General features: G+C 48.7%; 1 protein-coding gene across 1 annotated transcript; it reads right to left on the bottom strand.

The window, feature by feature from the left end:
* NIM1K (NIM1 serine/threonine protein kinase) lies at positions 1-16,251 on the bottom strand. Its single transcript, XM_040977679.1, has 3 exons — positions 15,969-16,251; positions 2,320-2,588; positions 1-861 (listed from the first exon to the last, which is right to left on the bottom strand). Exons 1-3 carry the CDS (start codon positions 16,249-16,251, stop codon positions 112-114), a joined length of 1,302 nt encoding a protein of 433 aa, XP_040833613.1. The 3' UTR covers positions 1-111.
* Positions 16,252-16,482: the final 231 nt, after the last annotated feature.

The following is a 16,482-nucleotide window of genomic DNA, read 5'->3' as shown; positions in this document are numbered from 1 at the left end:
TGCATATTTCAAATTGAAGTTTATTTAAAAATTACAAAAATGTCTCTACCCTTGAAAAAATTAAAAAGCAGCAACAGTGGTCTTGGTTTATTACCAGCAATCAGATGCAATTTATAAAATTGAACAAAATTTGGATGTGTGTCTTATGCCTCTATAAATACGAGATCCTTTCTTTAGGTCTCTTTCTTTGGGGTCTGGGAACATCATCACCGGGCCGTTTTCTGAAGCCTTTTTCCTTTGGACCCTATGTAAGATGATTCTATAGACCCCTGTGATGGAGCTCCGAGCATCTCTTCCTTGATTATTTCGAATATGTTCTTCGGTAATACCCAAATGTTCTAACGTGCTCTTGACTTCGTTTTCTTCTTCCTTGAGAGTGCTTGTTTCTGACAAATGCTTGGGATCCAGTTGGAAAGGTTCCAAAGGGGTGGGGTACGGCACCCCTTGCAGCCACTCGTTGTTCATGATGTAGTTGATGCCATACCTCTCCGTGGGTATGGGCTGAAGGACGCCTCGGATGAGGCGGTGGCAGGGTTCTGACACATGTGGAGGCACGCTGTATGCACCCTCAAGGATGCTCTTTTTCAACTTGGCCACGGTCTCTGCTCGAAATGGCATGGTGCCAGTCACCATGAAGTACAGGAGTACCCCCAGGGCCCAGATATCCACATACACACCAACGTAGTGTTCATCTCGGAAGAGTTCAGGTGCGGCGTAGGGGGGAGAGCCACAGAAAGTGTTGAGCATTTCTCCTTTCTTACTTACTGTGCTGAACCCAAAGTCGCCTACCTTCACACAGGTGTTACTGGTGTAGAATACATTTTCTGCTTTCAGATCTCGATGAATAATTTGGTTTTCATGCTGTGGGTGAAGATGTGGAGAAAAGTCAGTTGCAAAACAAAAACACATGAGTTGTTTTGAAACGACAAATGTTGTCATAGTAATGGTGTAAGGGCAAAATCTAGAATGGAGATCAACTTAAATCATGTTAGCAAACCCTGCTGTAGGGTTCATGTCATGCCCACATTCCCCAAATGAAGATTCTGGTCTTGTGTGTGGTGAGAGTAAGACATGCAGACTCAGGCATTAGTGCCATAAAGACGATCAGATCTTATGAAACTCCTCATTTTGAAATACAACGAAAGTGTAGTCTTTAGTTTTGAAGGCCCTACTTGGTTTTCAGACTGACGGATTGTCTAACAGGAGCTGAAAGCAAGAGTCTTAGAGTCCCTCCCCAACCACGCAACAAAGAAAGGGGCTGCACTTGGCAAGGTTCCAGCAACAGGTGCCACCGAGGGCTGTGACTACGTGTCCCACTCCCAACCTGGCTCTCTGGATCCAAGCAATCTCATGAAGATCCTTGACCTGTTCGGTCCCAAGGGCTCTTGGGAAACGCTTTAATGCTACTCTTCCCAGTGGGCCCCTTGAGGTGAAAATTCAGCCTTTGTGATCTGACAGGCGGTGTCAGTTCTAGATTCAACTGTATCTGCTGTGCAACCTGCATGTCAGTTTCCTTCCTTGTGAAATGGGGTACAGATGACAACCCGTAAGGCAGATGTGAGAAACGAAGATGATGTGGGGCTGATAATGCTCAGCATATGCCTGGTAAATAAACAGACTCCATAAAATGTGGGCCCATCACATTTTCAGAGACCAGAGAGCTGGGGAAAATGGCAGGGTTCTTGGATTCAGCCTGGCCCAGCCCTGGCGGTTACTGCCTTTTGGGGAGTGACCCTGCAGATAGAAGGTAGTGCATGCTCATTCTCTCTCTCTCTCAAATGAATAAACTTGCCACAAGTTAGAGATCATTTTTGCAAAAAAACAAAATAAAATTCTCTTTTGTATAATGCTGAGAGAGAGAGAGAGAGAGAGAGAGAGAGAGAGAAAGAGCTAGGGGAGCTTACTTGAGGTAGGAAAGATGAGTGTGGGCAGATCTTTCCAAAGTTCCAGAAAAGTTCAGAAAGTTCCAAAGAGAAACAACAGAGTTGGCCCAAAAGTGAGGTTAGGTTTGGGTTTGGGGCGGGGGTGAGTCAGGCTGGGCGAGGGAGTCCTAGGCAGAGTAAAAAACCCAACGCCAAGGAGCAGAAAGGCACTGACTCTCTGAGCCATGGAGGAGGAAGTTGGAAAAAGGATTAAGGCCTGCATGTGACTTCAGAGGGCGCAGTCCCGAGGAGGCTTCTGATGCAGCAGGGGCTGCATCATGCGCCAAGAGGCTTGGGGTCCTCTGGAGTGGCTAAGGGAGCGGAGAAGCAGGGCCCATGCTCCCCAGGGCTCCCCAGGGCCCCCCAGGCGAGGCTCTGCCTGCCTGCCCCAGCTCACCATGTGCTTCACCGCAGATACAATCTGGGAGAAGATGAGTTTGCTTTCAGGCTCCGAGAGCTTCCCTTCCGTGTTGATCTTTCCAAAGAGCTCCCCGCCCCCTGCGTACTCCATCACCAAGTGGAGCTTGGACAGAGTCTCCACGACTTCGTAAAGGCGGATGATGTTGGGATGGTGCAGTTTTTCCATGCTGGAGATTTCGCGGGATAACAGCCTTTGCGTTTTCTGGTCTAACTTGGTCTTGTCTAGGATTTTAATGGCCACCTTTTCTGGAAGGAATGAAAAAACAAACAAACAATATGTCAGGGAAGCTCAAAGGAGAATAGATATTGAGAACTGGAGGGGACCTACAGTAGCCCCTACTTGCACCACATATAGAGGTTGAGTGGCTGTTTCCAAGTTCATTGGCAATGATCAAAAAATCGTTGATTTTTGATATTGGTCTGCGCCTTTGGATCGATGCGAGTCTTACAGGTTTGATGCCAGCTCCTGCATGCTCAGCTTAATGATCTCTCTCTGACTTTCCAGACAAACTGTAGTTGCTTCAGTTCAGCCCAAGAGCCTTTCTTGATTAGCCCTGGCTCATCTCTTCAAGGCTCCCTTGTGCCTAAGTCCTTCCTGTCCACTGTGCTCAGCTTCTAAGGCCCCATTTAGCCCAGCCATTACAGAACTTTTCATCGCTCCCTGAGATAACAAACATTCTTGCCTGAGATCTGTCTTCTACCTAAACCATTCTCTCCATCCCTCTTCTCCCCGTTCTTTATTGAGTTATCCCTTGACAGGTCCCCAAGGCTTGCCTGAAATTTCACCTCTTCCACGGGCTGCCGTTTAGCACAGCCGTACAGGTGATGCTGGGGACATCCACATCGTACTGCAGGACCCAGCCTCAAGTCCCACTTCTTCACCTCATCCCAGCTTTCTGCTAACATGCACTCTGGGAAGCAGCGGGTTATGGCTCGGGTGGAAGGGTCCCTGCCTCCCCCTTGGGATAACTGGATTGAGTTGCACACATCTGCCTTCGGCCTCACAGAGCCTCTGCTGTTGCGACATTTGTGAAGCGAAGCAACAGTTAGGAGATCTTTGCTTATCTGCTTCTGCCTTTCCAATAAGTGAAAAAAAAACCAATAACTGAGAACATTTATAATTTTTGCAAAAATGGATTTGAAATAAAAGGTTATTTTTAAAAATGAACAAGCCTCTTCTAGGAAGCCTTTTACCATACTCGTGCTAGGCTAATCATGACATCATGACCAGGTTCGGTGAATTCAGAGCCACAGGTAGCTGCTGCCTCAGCTGTTAAATGCTGACTCTGTTCTTTGTCTTCTCATTCTTTCTCACTTCCCTGCAGGGGCTTCGTGTTATTTGACTTTGTCAATCAGGTACTGTAAAGTACATGACAGCAGAGTACTCTGGCTGTGAGGGCATGGGGAAGCCTGGCGCAGCCCTCTGCTGCTGGGGGGAGAAGTAACTGGTCCATAGTTTTACATTGCAGTTTGGCATTACATATGGATATCCCTGAAAACCGTGACAGGTGTTAACTCAGCCATTTCTCACTTATCAGTTAATCTTAAGTGAACAATCTGACACTTGTGCAAGGACACAGGTGTGAGGAAACCTCTGTGGGGGCAGGCATTTGGTGCAGCATGAAACATGCCTGTTGGGATGACTGTTCCCACACTGCAGCACCTGCTCCTGGCCCAGCTCCCAACTGCAGCTTCCTGCCAATGGAAAGCCTGAGAGGCAGCACTGGCAGTTCAAGGAAATGACCCTTGCCACCCATGGGAAGCACCTGGACTGGTCTCCTGACTCCCAGCTTCAATCCTAACCCAGGCCCAGTTATTGGAAGCATTTGGGGAATGACACAGAGATGGGAACCTCCTTCTTTTTCTCTCTCTGATAAAAAAAGGCGGTAACAATGCTAGAAAGATTGAAAAAAGAGAAAGAAGATATTAGTGATATTGAGATTAGCTTAAGTATCCAACAAAATGAATGGTGAAAATAAATTCAGAATGTCTATTTCTTTGTTTTAAATACGTATTTATTTTTATTGGAAAGGCAGAAACACAAAGAAGAGGAGAGACAGAAAGGAAGATCTTCCACCTGCTGGTTTTACTCCCCAAGGAGCTGCAATGGCTGGAGTTGAGTTAATCCAAAGCCAGGAGCCAGGAGCTTCCTTTGGGTCTCCCACATGGTTATAGGGTCCCAGGGCTTTGGGCCATCCTGGGCTGCGTTCTTAGGCCATAAGCAGGGAGCTGGATGGGAACCGCGGCTGCGGGGACACGAGCCGGCACTGAAATGGGATCCCAGTGTGTATAAGGCAAGAGCTTTAGCCACTAGGCTATCATGCTGGGCCTAACACCTATTTCTTTTTTAAGATTTATATATTTTCAACTTGAAACTTAGAGTTACAAAGTGGGCACCAGTTGTGTCCCGATGCTCCACTTCTCATCCAGCTCCCTGCTTGTGACCTGGGCAAGCAGTAGAGGATGTCCCAAAGCCTTGGGACTGTGCACCCGCGTGGGAGACCCAGAAGAAGCTGCAGGCTCCTGGCTTCAGGTCAGCTCAGCTCTGGCCATGGCTGCCACTTGAGGAGTGAATCAGCAGATGGAAGACCTTCTGTTTCTTCTTCTCTCTGTAAATCTGCCTTTACAATAAAAATAAATTAACCTTTATAAGAAAAACGAATGACTCTCAACCATAAAGTAAAATGCCATTTGTATATTTGCTTCACCCTCTACCAGCTGATCTTTTATTAGGTAGAAAAGACACTATCAGGCAATTAAGCTGAGAGAACAGAATCATGTTTGATCTACTTGCGAACAACATGTTGGAGAATGTTGGCACAATGGTTACTGACATGAAAAGAGATGATGTTGGGATAGTAGGTGGCACGGTGGTTAAGGTCCTCACCTTGCACACCCGGGATCCCATATGGGCGCCGGTTCTAATCCCGGCTGCCCCGCTTCCATCCAGCTCCCTGTCTGTGGCCTGGGAAAGCAGTCGAGGACGGCCCAAAGCTTTGGGACCCTGCATCCGTGTGGGAGACCCAGAAGAAGTTCCTGGATCCTGGCTTCGGATCGGCATAGTATCGGCCGTTGTGCTCAGTTGGGGAGTGAATCATCGGACGGAAGATCTTCCTCTCTGTCTCTCCTCTCTGTATATCTGCCTTTCTAATAAAAACAAAATAAATCTTAAAAAAAAAAGAGATGATGCTGATTTTAAAACAGAGTGTTCTGCGTATATTATTCGAGCTTCCCAAAAGAAAAGAGGTAGGGTTCCCCAGTTTCTGACGCAGCCAGTGACTCCTTCCTTGCGTGGAGACAACACAGAGCAGCAGGAGGCCCAGTTCAGGGGGGCAGGGAGGTGACCGAGGGGGTGCAGATTCTCCCCCACCCCATGGAGCTGCCTCCTAGGACCTCCCCACCTCCAGCTCTCAAGGCGCTTAGCAGCAACGCGACAGTGCTCCAGTGGTCAAGAACACAGCCAGGGGTTAGCCTGTCACATATCTCCCCCAGCACCATCCTGGTTTTCTTTTTCTCTCTTTCATCTTCTTGTTTTCTATTTTCTTCCTATGGTTCTTGGCCAAAGCTTCCCACACAAGCCAGGACTAAGAGTGAGGGAGGCAGGTGAGCTGCCCCGAGGGTGAGTGCTTCCGTAGTGCAGGTGCCCAAGGTGACTCAATGATGAGTCACATCGTGTAGAACATCCCTCACAACATGAGTACATTACCATGGAACACACTCAACACACCCTGGCGTTCCAAGCTCTCACTCAGCATTCGAACTGCTGACTCACAGAAAGCAAGGATGTCACAGCTCTACCCCTTTCCACTAGTGTCCACTGGGCACCTCCTGTGCACTGGGGAGTGAAAAAAGACAAAGCTGAAACAAAATAAAATCTTTCACATGTGTGTGGTGCCTTTGAGGAGGGGCTGCAGATAAGGAAAGGCCTCCCTGAGGAAAGATCTTGAGCCATCCAGGAAGTGAGGAGAGCGGCCTGGTGCTCACGAGGCGGTGTGTGTACCAGTCTTGTGGAGATGCAACATTTGTACTTGAGAACCCAAGAGGAGCCCACTGTGCTGGAAATGGAGCATGATGTGGAGTGACCCCAAACCCACCCATGGTACTGCGCAGGCGTCAGATGAACCAGAGCCTTGGAGTTGTTTTAGGAAATGCAGCCTTTGGAGTTGCCATTGTGTTCCAGTGGTTTGAGCAGCTGCTTGAGACACCTACACCCCCTATCAGTGCGCCCAGGATCAGTCCACCTCCTCATCTGGTCCAGTTTCTTGCTCATGTGCACCAGGGGAGGCACAGATCATGGCTCAATCATGTGGACTCCTGTCATCCCCGGGGAGACCCAGATGGAGTTCCTGACACCTGACTTTGACCTGGCCCAGTCCAGTGTGCTGTGGGCAGATTTGGGAAATGATCCCACAAATAGAAGATTCTCCTCCTTTTTTTTTTTCTCTTTCTCTCTCCCTCCGTCTCTTTCTTTGTCTCATTCTGCCTTTCAAAAACATTAAATGAATGAATGACTTTAAAAGCAAACTCAGCCTTTCCCTTTAAGAAAATGAGACAACATAACTGGGTCTTTTTTTTCCTTAAAGATATATTTATCTTTATTAGACAGGCAGATTTACAGAGAGAAGGAGGGACAAAGAGAAAACTCTTTCATCCACTGATTCACTTCCAAAGTGGCCACAACGACCAAAGCTAAGCAGATCCGAAGCCAGGAGCCAGGAGCTTCTTTCGGGTCTCCCACACAGGTGCAGGGTTCCAAGGCTTTGGGTTGTCTTCTACTGCTTGCCCAGGCCACAAGCAGGGAGCTGGATGAGAAGTGGAGCAGCTAGGACATGAACTAGTGCCCACATGGGGGTCCCAATGTGTGCAAGGCGAGGATCCAGCACTAAGCCATCACGCTGGACCCAACACAACAGGATCTTATTGCAGAGTGTTATAGACTGGTGCCCATCTGGCTGCCACGTGGGAAACACGGAAGAGCGTCGTGTGAGAGTGGGGCAGCAGGTCAGAGGTTCTGAGGTGATTACTGCAGGCCTGGGGATAGGTTTCTTTCAGTGACAGCAGGGAAGATGAGAGAAGGAGACAGATTCAAGAAAGATTAATCTCCCTTTGCAAATCTGGCCACTGGTTCAAGTCCCCAGTGCTCCACTTCCAGCACAGCTCCCTGCTGGTAACCTGGGAAAGCAGAGGAGGACGGCCCAAGTCACCCACATGGGAGACTCAGAAGAAACTCCTGGCTCCCAGCTTCAGACCAGCTCAGCTCTGGCCATTGCAGCCATTTGGGGAGTGAACCAGCAGCTGGAAGATCTCTTTCTTTCTCCCTCTTTCTTCTTCTCTCCCTGTAACTCTGACTTTCAAGTAAAAAATAAGTAAATTTTTTTTAGTGGAAAATGCAATTAAAACTGAAGTTTATTTCAGTGTAAAATTATTTTGAAACTATACAAAAATATAAGTAAATCTTTTTAAAAAGAGAGAGCAATCCTTCTCCAAAACCTCTCTGCTGCACTGTTGATTCTTTCCTCCTTTTTGTTGTACCTTTTAAACCTGGTTTGCAATTTTTTTAAAATGTTTATTTGAAAGGCAGATACAAACAGAGAGAGAGAAGGAGAGATCTTTTATGCTCTGATTCATTCCCCAAATAGCTACAACAGCCTGGGCTGCACAAGGCGGAAGCCAGGAACCAGGAACTCCATGGGGGTCTGCCATATATGTGACAGGAACCCAAGTACTTGAGCCATCAACTGCTGCCTCCCAGGTACATTATCACAAAGCCGATTTTTCCCCCTTCTGTTCGATCATTTCCACCAGCAAATATTCCTGCTATTTACTCATCTTATAAAAAAGCTTCTCAACAGAAACGCACACACAGGTATACCAAAAGCCTTGTTCTGGAAAGTTCACAGCAACTGCTCTGATCTGAATGCTTCCCCAGAATTCAGGCTGAAACTGAAGCCCGAGAACAACCATGTTGCAAGGTGCGACTTTTGGGGAGTATTGAGGCCACGGGGGCTCTGTTCTCATGAACAGATTTAATACTCTTGCAGACGCGACTGTGGGAGTGGGTTTACTTTCTCTTGCCGTGTGAGACCACAACGCAAAGCTCACGAGTTCCAGAGCGCTGTGAGGAAATGAGTCTCCGTTGTGTTTAAGTTATGCAGTCTCAGGCATTCTCTTATAGCAGCACAAAGCAGGTGAACATAACATTATTCATAATAGCTCCACCAGTGGAAACTGTTCACGTCATCAGTAACAGAGTAGATCAGCAAACTGAGGCATCATCACAAAGTGGATTATTAAATGGCAGTGAACATGGGCACTTGAATAACAAAATAAATGGGCAGTTTTCACAAATACAGAGGAAATGACAACCATGCAACACATACTGTACCGTTCCATGGGTATAAAGTTTAAAATAGGCAAAAGCGATCAATGATATTGGAAGTCAGGATTGGGGATAATCCTTGCCTCGGATCTACTTGTGACAGAAACCAAAACAAGACTATATCAGCTGTGGAAAGTAGGTCAAAGGATTAAGCAGCGACTAGAAGGGGGAAAGAGTGGCACTGCCCTGTGGTACGGGCACTGTCCTTCTCCCAGATCTTGGTGGTGGTAACAAGGGTCGCTTCAGTCAGTTGCACATTTAGGATTTGCATACATTTTTGTATTGATATATACAACTATCAAAAAAATTCCTGCAGTTACCAAAAAATCTGTATCGACCCACTTTCCTGTCCAACATCATGCTTCTCTCATTCTGCACCAAAACCCCTTTGAAGAGTTCCTTCTACCTCACTGCATTCAATTCTCCCTCATCGCTTCCTGAACTTAAGCGAGAACAACTGCTAAAACTGCACTTGCCAGGTCCACCTGAAATCTCCAAAGTTGCTAAGATCAATCGTCTGTTTTCAGGCTTCCTCCTTAAAATACCCTTATCACCTGCGTGTCCCCAGACAGCACACACACTGCTGGTGTTCTTCCTACGCCTTACCATCTGTTCTATAGACCCTGCCGTCTCTTATCGTGGTCCTGGCGTGTAAAGGTTGGATATTCACAAGCTTCTTCTCGGCATCCCTTCCTTGGAGCTTCCAGGTGCGTAAATGCACCTGTAACATGTGCCATCTCCTCTTCAGCGCTGTCTCAGTCTTGGTTTTGCTAGAATCATATCTGAAAGCAGGGATTTGAGTGCAGGGGCAAAAGAGGGAAGCAATCCCACGAACACCAAGAAACATGAGAAGATGAGATAGTGAGGCAACCAACAAAAGGTGTCTTATTAAGCAAGCTGTCAGTTAACCTGCTAGGAGTTAGCATGTCTAAGGTGTCTAAAGTTCTATTATGAGAGGAAGAGTGTACTCACAACTCAGCTCCTGCCAGCAATTGGTTTCTGGCTTCCACCGGGGAGGTCTTCATTTCCCTGCTCTTTGGACCTGCCACACATGCAGGCACAAACAGCCAGAGAGACCCCAGAGACAGAGAGATGGAGAGGGTGGCTTGCCTGTGCTGTGTTAAGGCCCAAGGATATGGGAGAGAGGCAGCAATAGCATCTGCTGTGCGGTGTAACAGGTGTGCCCAATGTAACCTGCTAAGTACTGAGTTCCTCATCTCCTCTCACCCAGATCTGCTTCCCCTACAGTTCTCTCCCTTTTAGTAAACAGAAAACCCTTGTTTATAGTTACTTAGACCCCAGACCTTCAAGTATTTGAATACTCTTGAATATTCTTCTTTCCATCCAGCATCAGACCCTGCTACCCTCTCCCTTCCAAATACAGTCAGATTCTAACTAGTTCTCGGCACCTACTGCGAGCATCACATCTTCCCTGGATTATTGCAATAGGCTCCTTACTGACCTCTCCTTTTCTGCCTTTGACCCTTGGAGTCTATTTTCAACAAAGCAGCCAGAGTGATCCTATTAAAGCATAAGCCAGGTCATGTCAGTCCTGGCCTTCCACAAGTGACTCTATTTGACTCACAGGGAAAGCCGGGGGATCGTGAAGACTGACTGGGCTCTTCGCCACCTGCCCCCCTCTGCCCTCATTCCCACCTTGGCTGTCTTGAAGCTGTGGCAGGCACCCTCTCGCTTCGCTGCTGTTCCTTCTGTCCACGTGTTTCCCCCCACAGAGGATGGCACTTCAAAAAGCTCATGAAATGGTTAGTATCGTGGTAGGACACTACGGACCAATATAGCATCTGACACCAAACAGATGGAACTGGGCATCCCAAGATTTTTGCTAGGCTCTCTGCCGTATTTTCTCCTGAGCTCCCAGACTGAGGCTCACTCACTTCATGACCTGCACGTACCTGCAGGTGGTGGCTTCCAAGTTTCTCACCTCCACATTGCTTTCCTCACCTCCACTGCCCACCCACTGCTAAGCCTTTACAGCTGGACACCTAGGAGTCTTTCTCAGTTCTTCCTCTTTCTGTTCCTTCCTACTCTTGCCCGTCCAGTTGATCACAAGGTTTTTTAGTAGGCTAAATGCGTTTCAAATGCATTTCCTTCTCTCTGTCCTCACTGCCACTCCGTAAGTTCAGACATCATCATTCATCTGAACCAAACGATTGAAATGTTTTCCTGAATTCTTTGATTTGTGTCACTTCCTCATGGCAATTCACTATCCTCACGGAAGTCAAATCCTATGACTCATTTATATGAACTGCTTGTGTAATGCTCTTGAGCGGCTCCCTGAGCCCTAAGTGACAAAATCCAAACAGGAGAGATTTCTGGTGACCAAGACGCGGTCACTCCTCCCACCTTATTCCCTGCAGCTTTGTGGGTGCCATTCTCCAGCTTTACTGAATTACTTATACATTTCCAAACACAGCACCCCCCCACACACTCTGATTCACACCCTCACACACTTTACAGCTTGTCTTTGTTTCTGGAATCCTTCTCCCCATGTCCTGTAACAACACTTCTGCAAGCCCTGACAGCTAGTGTAACCCTCTCCTGCTCAGCTGAGCTTTCTGAACTCCCCGGGGCACAGGACAGCACCCCCTTGGGCCTCACTTTGGACACTAAAACACACTATTTCCCGCCTGTCTCCGTTCAGTGACTGTGAGTTCCTATCAGGCAGGAAGTGTGTCGTATTCATCTTTGTGAGGTCTGGATCAAAGTATGTGCTCAGAAGGCATGAATTATATACATATACACTTCTAAATGAATGAACCCAAGAATAAACAAATTGAGGAGAATACAAGATCCTAGAAGCCTGAAATATGAGTAAGAGGCAGGAAGAGGTCAGGAAGCACAGGGACTGGCAGGCACCTGCTGTTTTTTTGTTTTTTTTTTTAAACTTCTGTTGGTGGCAACAGATGGGACATAAAATATTCAGAAGTCAAGCACATCATCCCCTTGGAGAAATCTATAATCAGTCTAAAAGGGGGCTTGTCATGCTCTCGGCCAGCCCTATCAGCTTGCGGGGGGGGTCAAGGAAACCTGAGCTGTTAGCTACAAAAATACACTGCAAGCAGCAGAGGCCGGTGTTCAAACCTTCCTTGGAATGCCCCGGGCAGCTGCTGCTGGCGGTGTGTGTCTGCTGACCTGGAGGTGTTTTCTGGGAGCCTCTTCCAGAATCTTATCTAGATTACTTGTATTTCTTAGAAAACACGTAGACCATTCCAGACAAGCTGGTCTTGTCGCAGGCCACCACGAATAATCTTCTAACAAAGCATCCCCTGCCCAGGGGTGACACTGCTCCTTTGACAGACGGGCTCCTCTACGGCAGATTAAAACACAAGGGCAGCGTGTCAAGGAGACCTCACCAGGTGATGCCACATGTCTCTGCGCTGCAAGGGGACTAGTATGAAATCAGTTCTATAACACAGCAGGCATAGACAGCAATCACTAGGACCGTGTCCCTTACACGCCGCCTGTCTGCACAGTCAGGCATGTCCTTGCTCGGCTTCGCTGGTTATTGTCTCTGTGGTGGACGTATCCATCCATTTGCTGTTCCACCTTTCCTTCTCAGAGACCCTTCTTCGAACCTTGGGTCCTGCTGAGAGAGTAGCAGACCACACCGCCTACGGCTGCAGCTGACTGACTCAGGCATGTCCCTCTTAACAGCTGGCCAGCCAGCATCTCTGAGAGTTGAGCTGCAGAACAAAGCTAGTCGGCTAGAAGTGGGCAAGGAGGTTGAGAGGCTATGTAGATGGGGGCATCTTGGTCACGGTGTACCTCTGTAAGTGAAGAAAGCCACTCTGCATGGAGATGGAAGTGGAAGGACCGTACTCAGTACAGGAACTGGATAGGAGAGACTCTTGAGCTGCAGACAGTAACATCCTGAGGCCTGATCTTATTCCCACAGAATTGCCCTATACTGAAAACACCTGCTCTCATCTGAGCTCATCTGGGCTTCTATTCCATGCATAGGTCAAGCCTCCAAGACCTAGCTTTCACGAAAGGCAGACCAACAATAGCGTTTAATGAATACTCACCACATGTTTTGTCTAGATACATAATATTTAATACATTAGATTGTAAAATGTTTCACCTTCCTCCCAGCAATCATGGGGAAATTGAGGCACAGTTAAAATAACTTATGCAAGGTCGCAGAGTTCATTACACACACAGGAGGAAGTGTGCATGCATGTATGTGTGTGATCACACACACAGGAAGACGTGGCTGCTGGTGGCTCCTAGACACTGTCAGAGCAGGCAGGCAGTTGGCTGCAAGAAGGGCCTATGCTGTTTCCAGAGATTAGCTTACATATCCTTCTGGTTCATTCTAGTCTCCTTGACCTTTCTTGGGTGTATTATCAAAAGGCACAAGAGCGTCTGTCGGGGCACACATCACCCACTGGTGGCTGGGCAAAGTGGGAGAGCTGTGTCCTCCACAGGTGTCCCTGGGACCAAAACCCTCGAGTGGCCTGGTGGAGTAGGAGGAAAAGTCCAGCTCTGAACCTGGCTCTGCTGTGACTCGGGACAGCCATTTCTGGGCCTCTGTCTCCTCATTTGTGAAACGCAGGGGGACTGGGTGAAGCCAGTGTTTCCGAAATGGAACTTGGAACTCTCCTGGGGGCTTGAAATTATTTGAGTGCATGAAAAACAACCTGAAATAGCACCGAATCACAGCATAAGAAGTGTCTCTATTTCAAGTCTCTAATTCTCCCAATTAAGGCAAACACAAGTGTAAGGCTGGTTGGAACATTTTTAAAAATTACTAGTAGAGTCATGCGCCATGTAAGGACATCTTGGTCAAAGGTGTGACTGTGACTCCCATGAGATTTTATCATCTGGTGACTTTGTAACCTTCTTGGTGTGTGTGAGCATGTTCTATGGCCTGCACAACGATAACATTGTCCAGTGGTATTTTGCATAACTGTTTCCTGTCATTAAGCGAAATGACATGATCATTTTCCTTTAAACACTTTTAGCTTATTTGCACTACGCACATAATGATTACCATTACCATACATTTACATTTGTTTTTACCATAAAATTTCCTTTTGGAATAAGTTTATTTAAAAAATAAAGTTATAGGCCTGGTGCAGTAGCCCAGTGGCTAAAGTCCTCATCTCGCACACGCCGGGATCCCATATGGACACCAGTTTATGTCCCGGTGACCCGGCTTGTGGCCTGGGAAGGCAGTAGAGGACAGCACAAAGCCTAGGGACCCTGCATCGGTGTGGGAGACCTGGAAGAAGTTCCTGGCTCCTGGCTTTGGATCGGCTCAGCTCCAGCCGTTGTGGTCACTTGGGGAGTGAATCATTGGAGGAAGATCTTCCTCTCTGTACATCTGCCTTTCAATAAAAAATAAATTTTAAAAAAGAGAGAGAGAGAGAAATCTTCCATCCTCTGGTTTACTCCCCACATGGCTGCAACAGGCAGAGCTGCGTCAATCTGAAGCTGGGAGTCAGGAGCCAGCTAGGTGAAAGAGATTACAGCATAAAAGCCACAGTGTGTATATATACTAGGTATCTAGGTATATATATATATATATGGGATATATGGTAGAATACTATTCATCCATGAAAGAGAATGAAGCCCTGTTTTTTGCAACCAAATGGATCCAACCGCAAAGCATTATGCTTAGTGAAATTAGCCAGTTCCTCAAGGCAAATACCATATGTTTTCTCTGATCAGTGGTAACTCATATATGGAGCACAAAATATATATATATATATTAGAGTGAAATTGGTATTTTGAGATTTGATTATTGTTTATAGCTTTTGATAACAGTGATTTTTTTCTACTTATTGCTTGCTGTATCCTAAATTTAGTGGAGGGTTAAATTTGTGTTTATAAACTGAAGTATGCCAATGTAAAAAGTGAAAGAAAAATAGGAAAAGAGAAGCAGGATGAGTGTGAGTGAGGTAGAGAGAGAAGAAGAAAAGAAAGAATGACTATGTAGTTAAATCATTATGTACTTAAATGAGATATATGAAGCTTGTTCCCTTTTATATAAATATTTTTATTAAAAACGTAAAAATTGGGCCCAGTACGGCAGCCTAGTAGCTAAAGCCTTCACCTTGTATGTGCCAGGATCCCATATGGATGTCAGTTCTAATCCTGGCAGCCCCACTCCCCATCCAGCTCCCTGCTTGTGGCCTGGGGGAAAGCAGTCGAGAACGGCCCAAAGCCTTGGGACCTGCACCAGCGTGGGAGACCTGGAGGAGGTTCCTGGCTCCTGGCTTCAGATTGGCTCAGCTCTGACCTTTGCGGCCACTTGGGGAGTGAATCATCAGAAAGAAGATTTTCCTCTGTCTCTCCTCCTGTCTGTATATCTGACTTTGCAATAAGAATAAACAAATAGAGAGAGAGAGAGAGAGAGAGAGAGAGAGAGAGAGAAAGAGAGAGGAGAGAAAGAGCAGCCTTTGGAGAGGCGGCAGCCAGCTGAATCCAAAGTGGATAATTGTTGGCCCAGGATCCTCAGGAAAGAGCAGCGCCCACGAGGTTGTGGAACTTGGAGAACTACTAGCTGTGGGTGTACTTTCCCTGCTGCGCCTTACCCTTCCTTGGTAATCTCTGGGTTCCTCCAAGGAACAGGTGCCTTGGGGAAGTGTCCACGTGGGCCAAGGAGCGTGGCCTCTCCCGGGCCGCCCAGCCCCCGGCGTCAGAGCACTGTGCGTGGCCGGTCCAGAACCGCCCAGTGACCCGCAGTCAGCACACGACGGGCAAGGAATCCCGCCGGAGTGAGAGCGGTGTGGACTGGAGCAGAGGCGGTTCCGGGCACAAACGCCGCAGGAGCAGCAGCCTCGGGTTGCAAGGGGAGCTGGGCTCCAGAGACGCTGGCCATCCGGCGCCCTCCATCCTCCCGGGCCGCCCCGTGCCGTGTTACTGACATATCAAAGCTGAGGACGCTGTGACCAGGGTCAGGCTGCACCCTGTCCCGCCTCTGGGGCTCGCTGGAGGGTGCACGGGCCAGCTGTGCGCGGTGGGAGAGGTTGAGGAGTCCAAACACCTGACCCGGGTTTGCAAGGCTGCAACTACACTCACCTCCTTCCCGTTACCTGGAAAGCAACACGCGGAGCTCGCAAGGTCACGGTGAACAGTACCGGGGAGGGCGGTGGAGGGGGCAAACTCCGGGCTGGGCGCAGCCGCTCCCTGGGCCCCCAGCCTCCTCCGCCGCCGCCCCCCAAACCGTGTCCCATCCCCACGGGGCGGGGGCGGGGTGGGGGAGGCGACGGAGATCCTACCTTTGGTGAGGGAGTGAATGCCAAGCTTGACTTGGGAGAAGTTGCCGCTGCCCAGGTCGCCGCGAATGCGGTAGAAGCCGACGCGCTTGCCCAGCGTGATCTCCCTCAGCACTTTCTCGTCCTGGCACATGTCCTGTGTCAGCTTCTCGAAGGGCGTCAGCTGCCGGGGCTGTCCCTCCTCGGCCTCCGGGTCGCCCTCGGGCTGGCAGCCGCTCTCCCCGCTGTCGCGTCGGGCACAGTGAGGGTGCACGAGGCCGCCTCCATCCGCCAGGGCTGCCGTCATCCTTCTGCCCCCCGCCACCACCCCCGCAGCCCTCACGTCTCCATCTCAGCCGGGGCCACCGGGCGAGGGCAGGTTGCGGGGGAGCTCGGGAGGCCCCCGTGGGCGCGACGCGCACTGGCCGGGCGCCCCGACGCGGTGTCCGCGGGAGCCGGCGTCAGGGAGAGGGGCGCAGAGACTGTCCGGCCCAGGCCAGAGCCGCCCGCCTCGCCCGGCACATCTCCCGCCCTTCTC

The sequence above is a fragment of the Ochotona curzoniae genome, unplaced genomic scaffold (assembly GCF_017591425.1).
Source record: "Ochotona curzoniae isolate NIBS_2020 unplaced genomic scaffold, NIBS_Ocur_1.0 contig_2754, whole genome shotgun sequence".
Classification (NCBI taxonomy): Eukaryota; Metazoa; Chordata; class Mammalia; order Lagomorpha; family Ochotonidae; genus Ochotona; species Ochotona curzoniae.
Note: the sequence above shows the minus strand (reverse complement) of the source record. Positions and strands in the feature narration are given on the sequence as shown.

Coding starts and splice junctions, on each gene's coding strand:
- NIM1K (XM_040977679.1), bottom strand. CDS start 16,251: ATGACGGCAGCCCTGGCGGATGGAGGCGGCCTCGTGCACCCTCACTGT. Junction 2,589..15,968: donor CATTCACTCCCTCACCAAAG/GTAGGATCTCCG, acceptor CATTCCTTCCAG/AAAAGGTGGCCATTAAAATC. Junction 862..2,319: donor TATCTGCGGTGAAGCACATG/GTGAGCTGGGGC, acceptor CTTCACCCACAG/CATGAAAACCAAATTATTCA.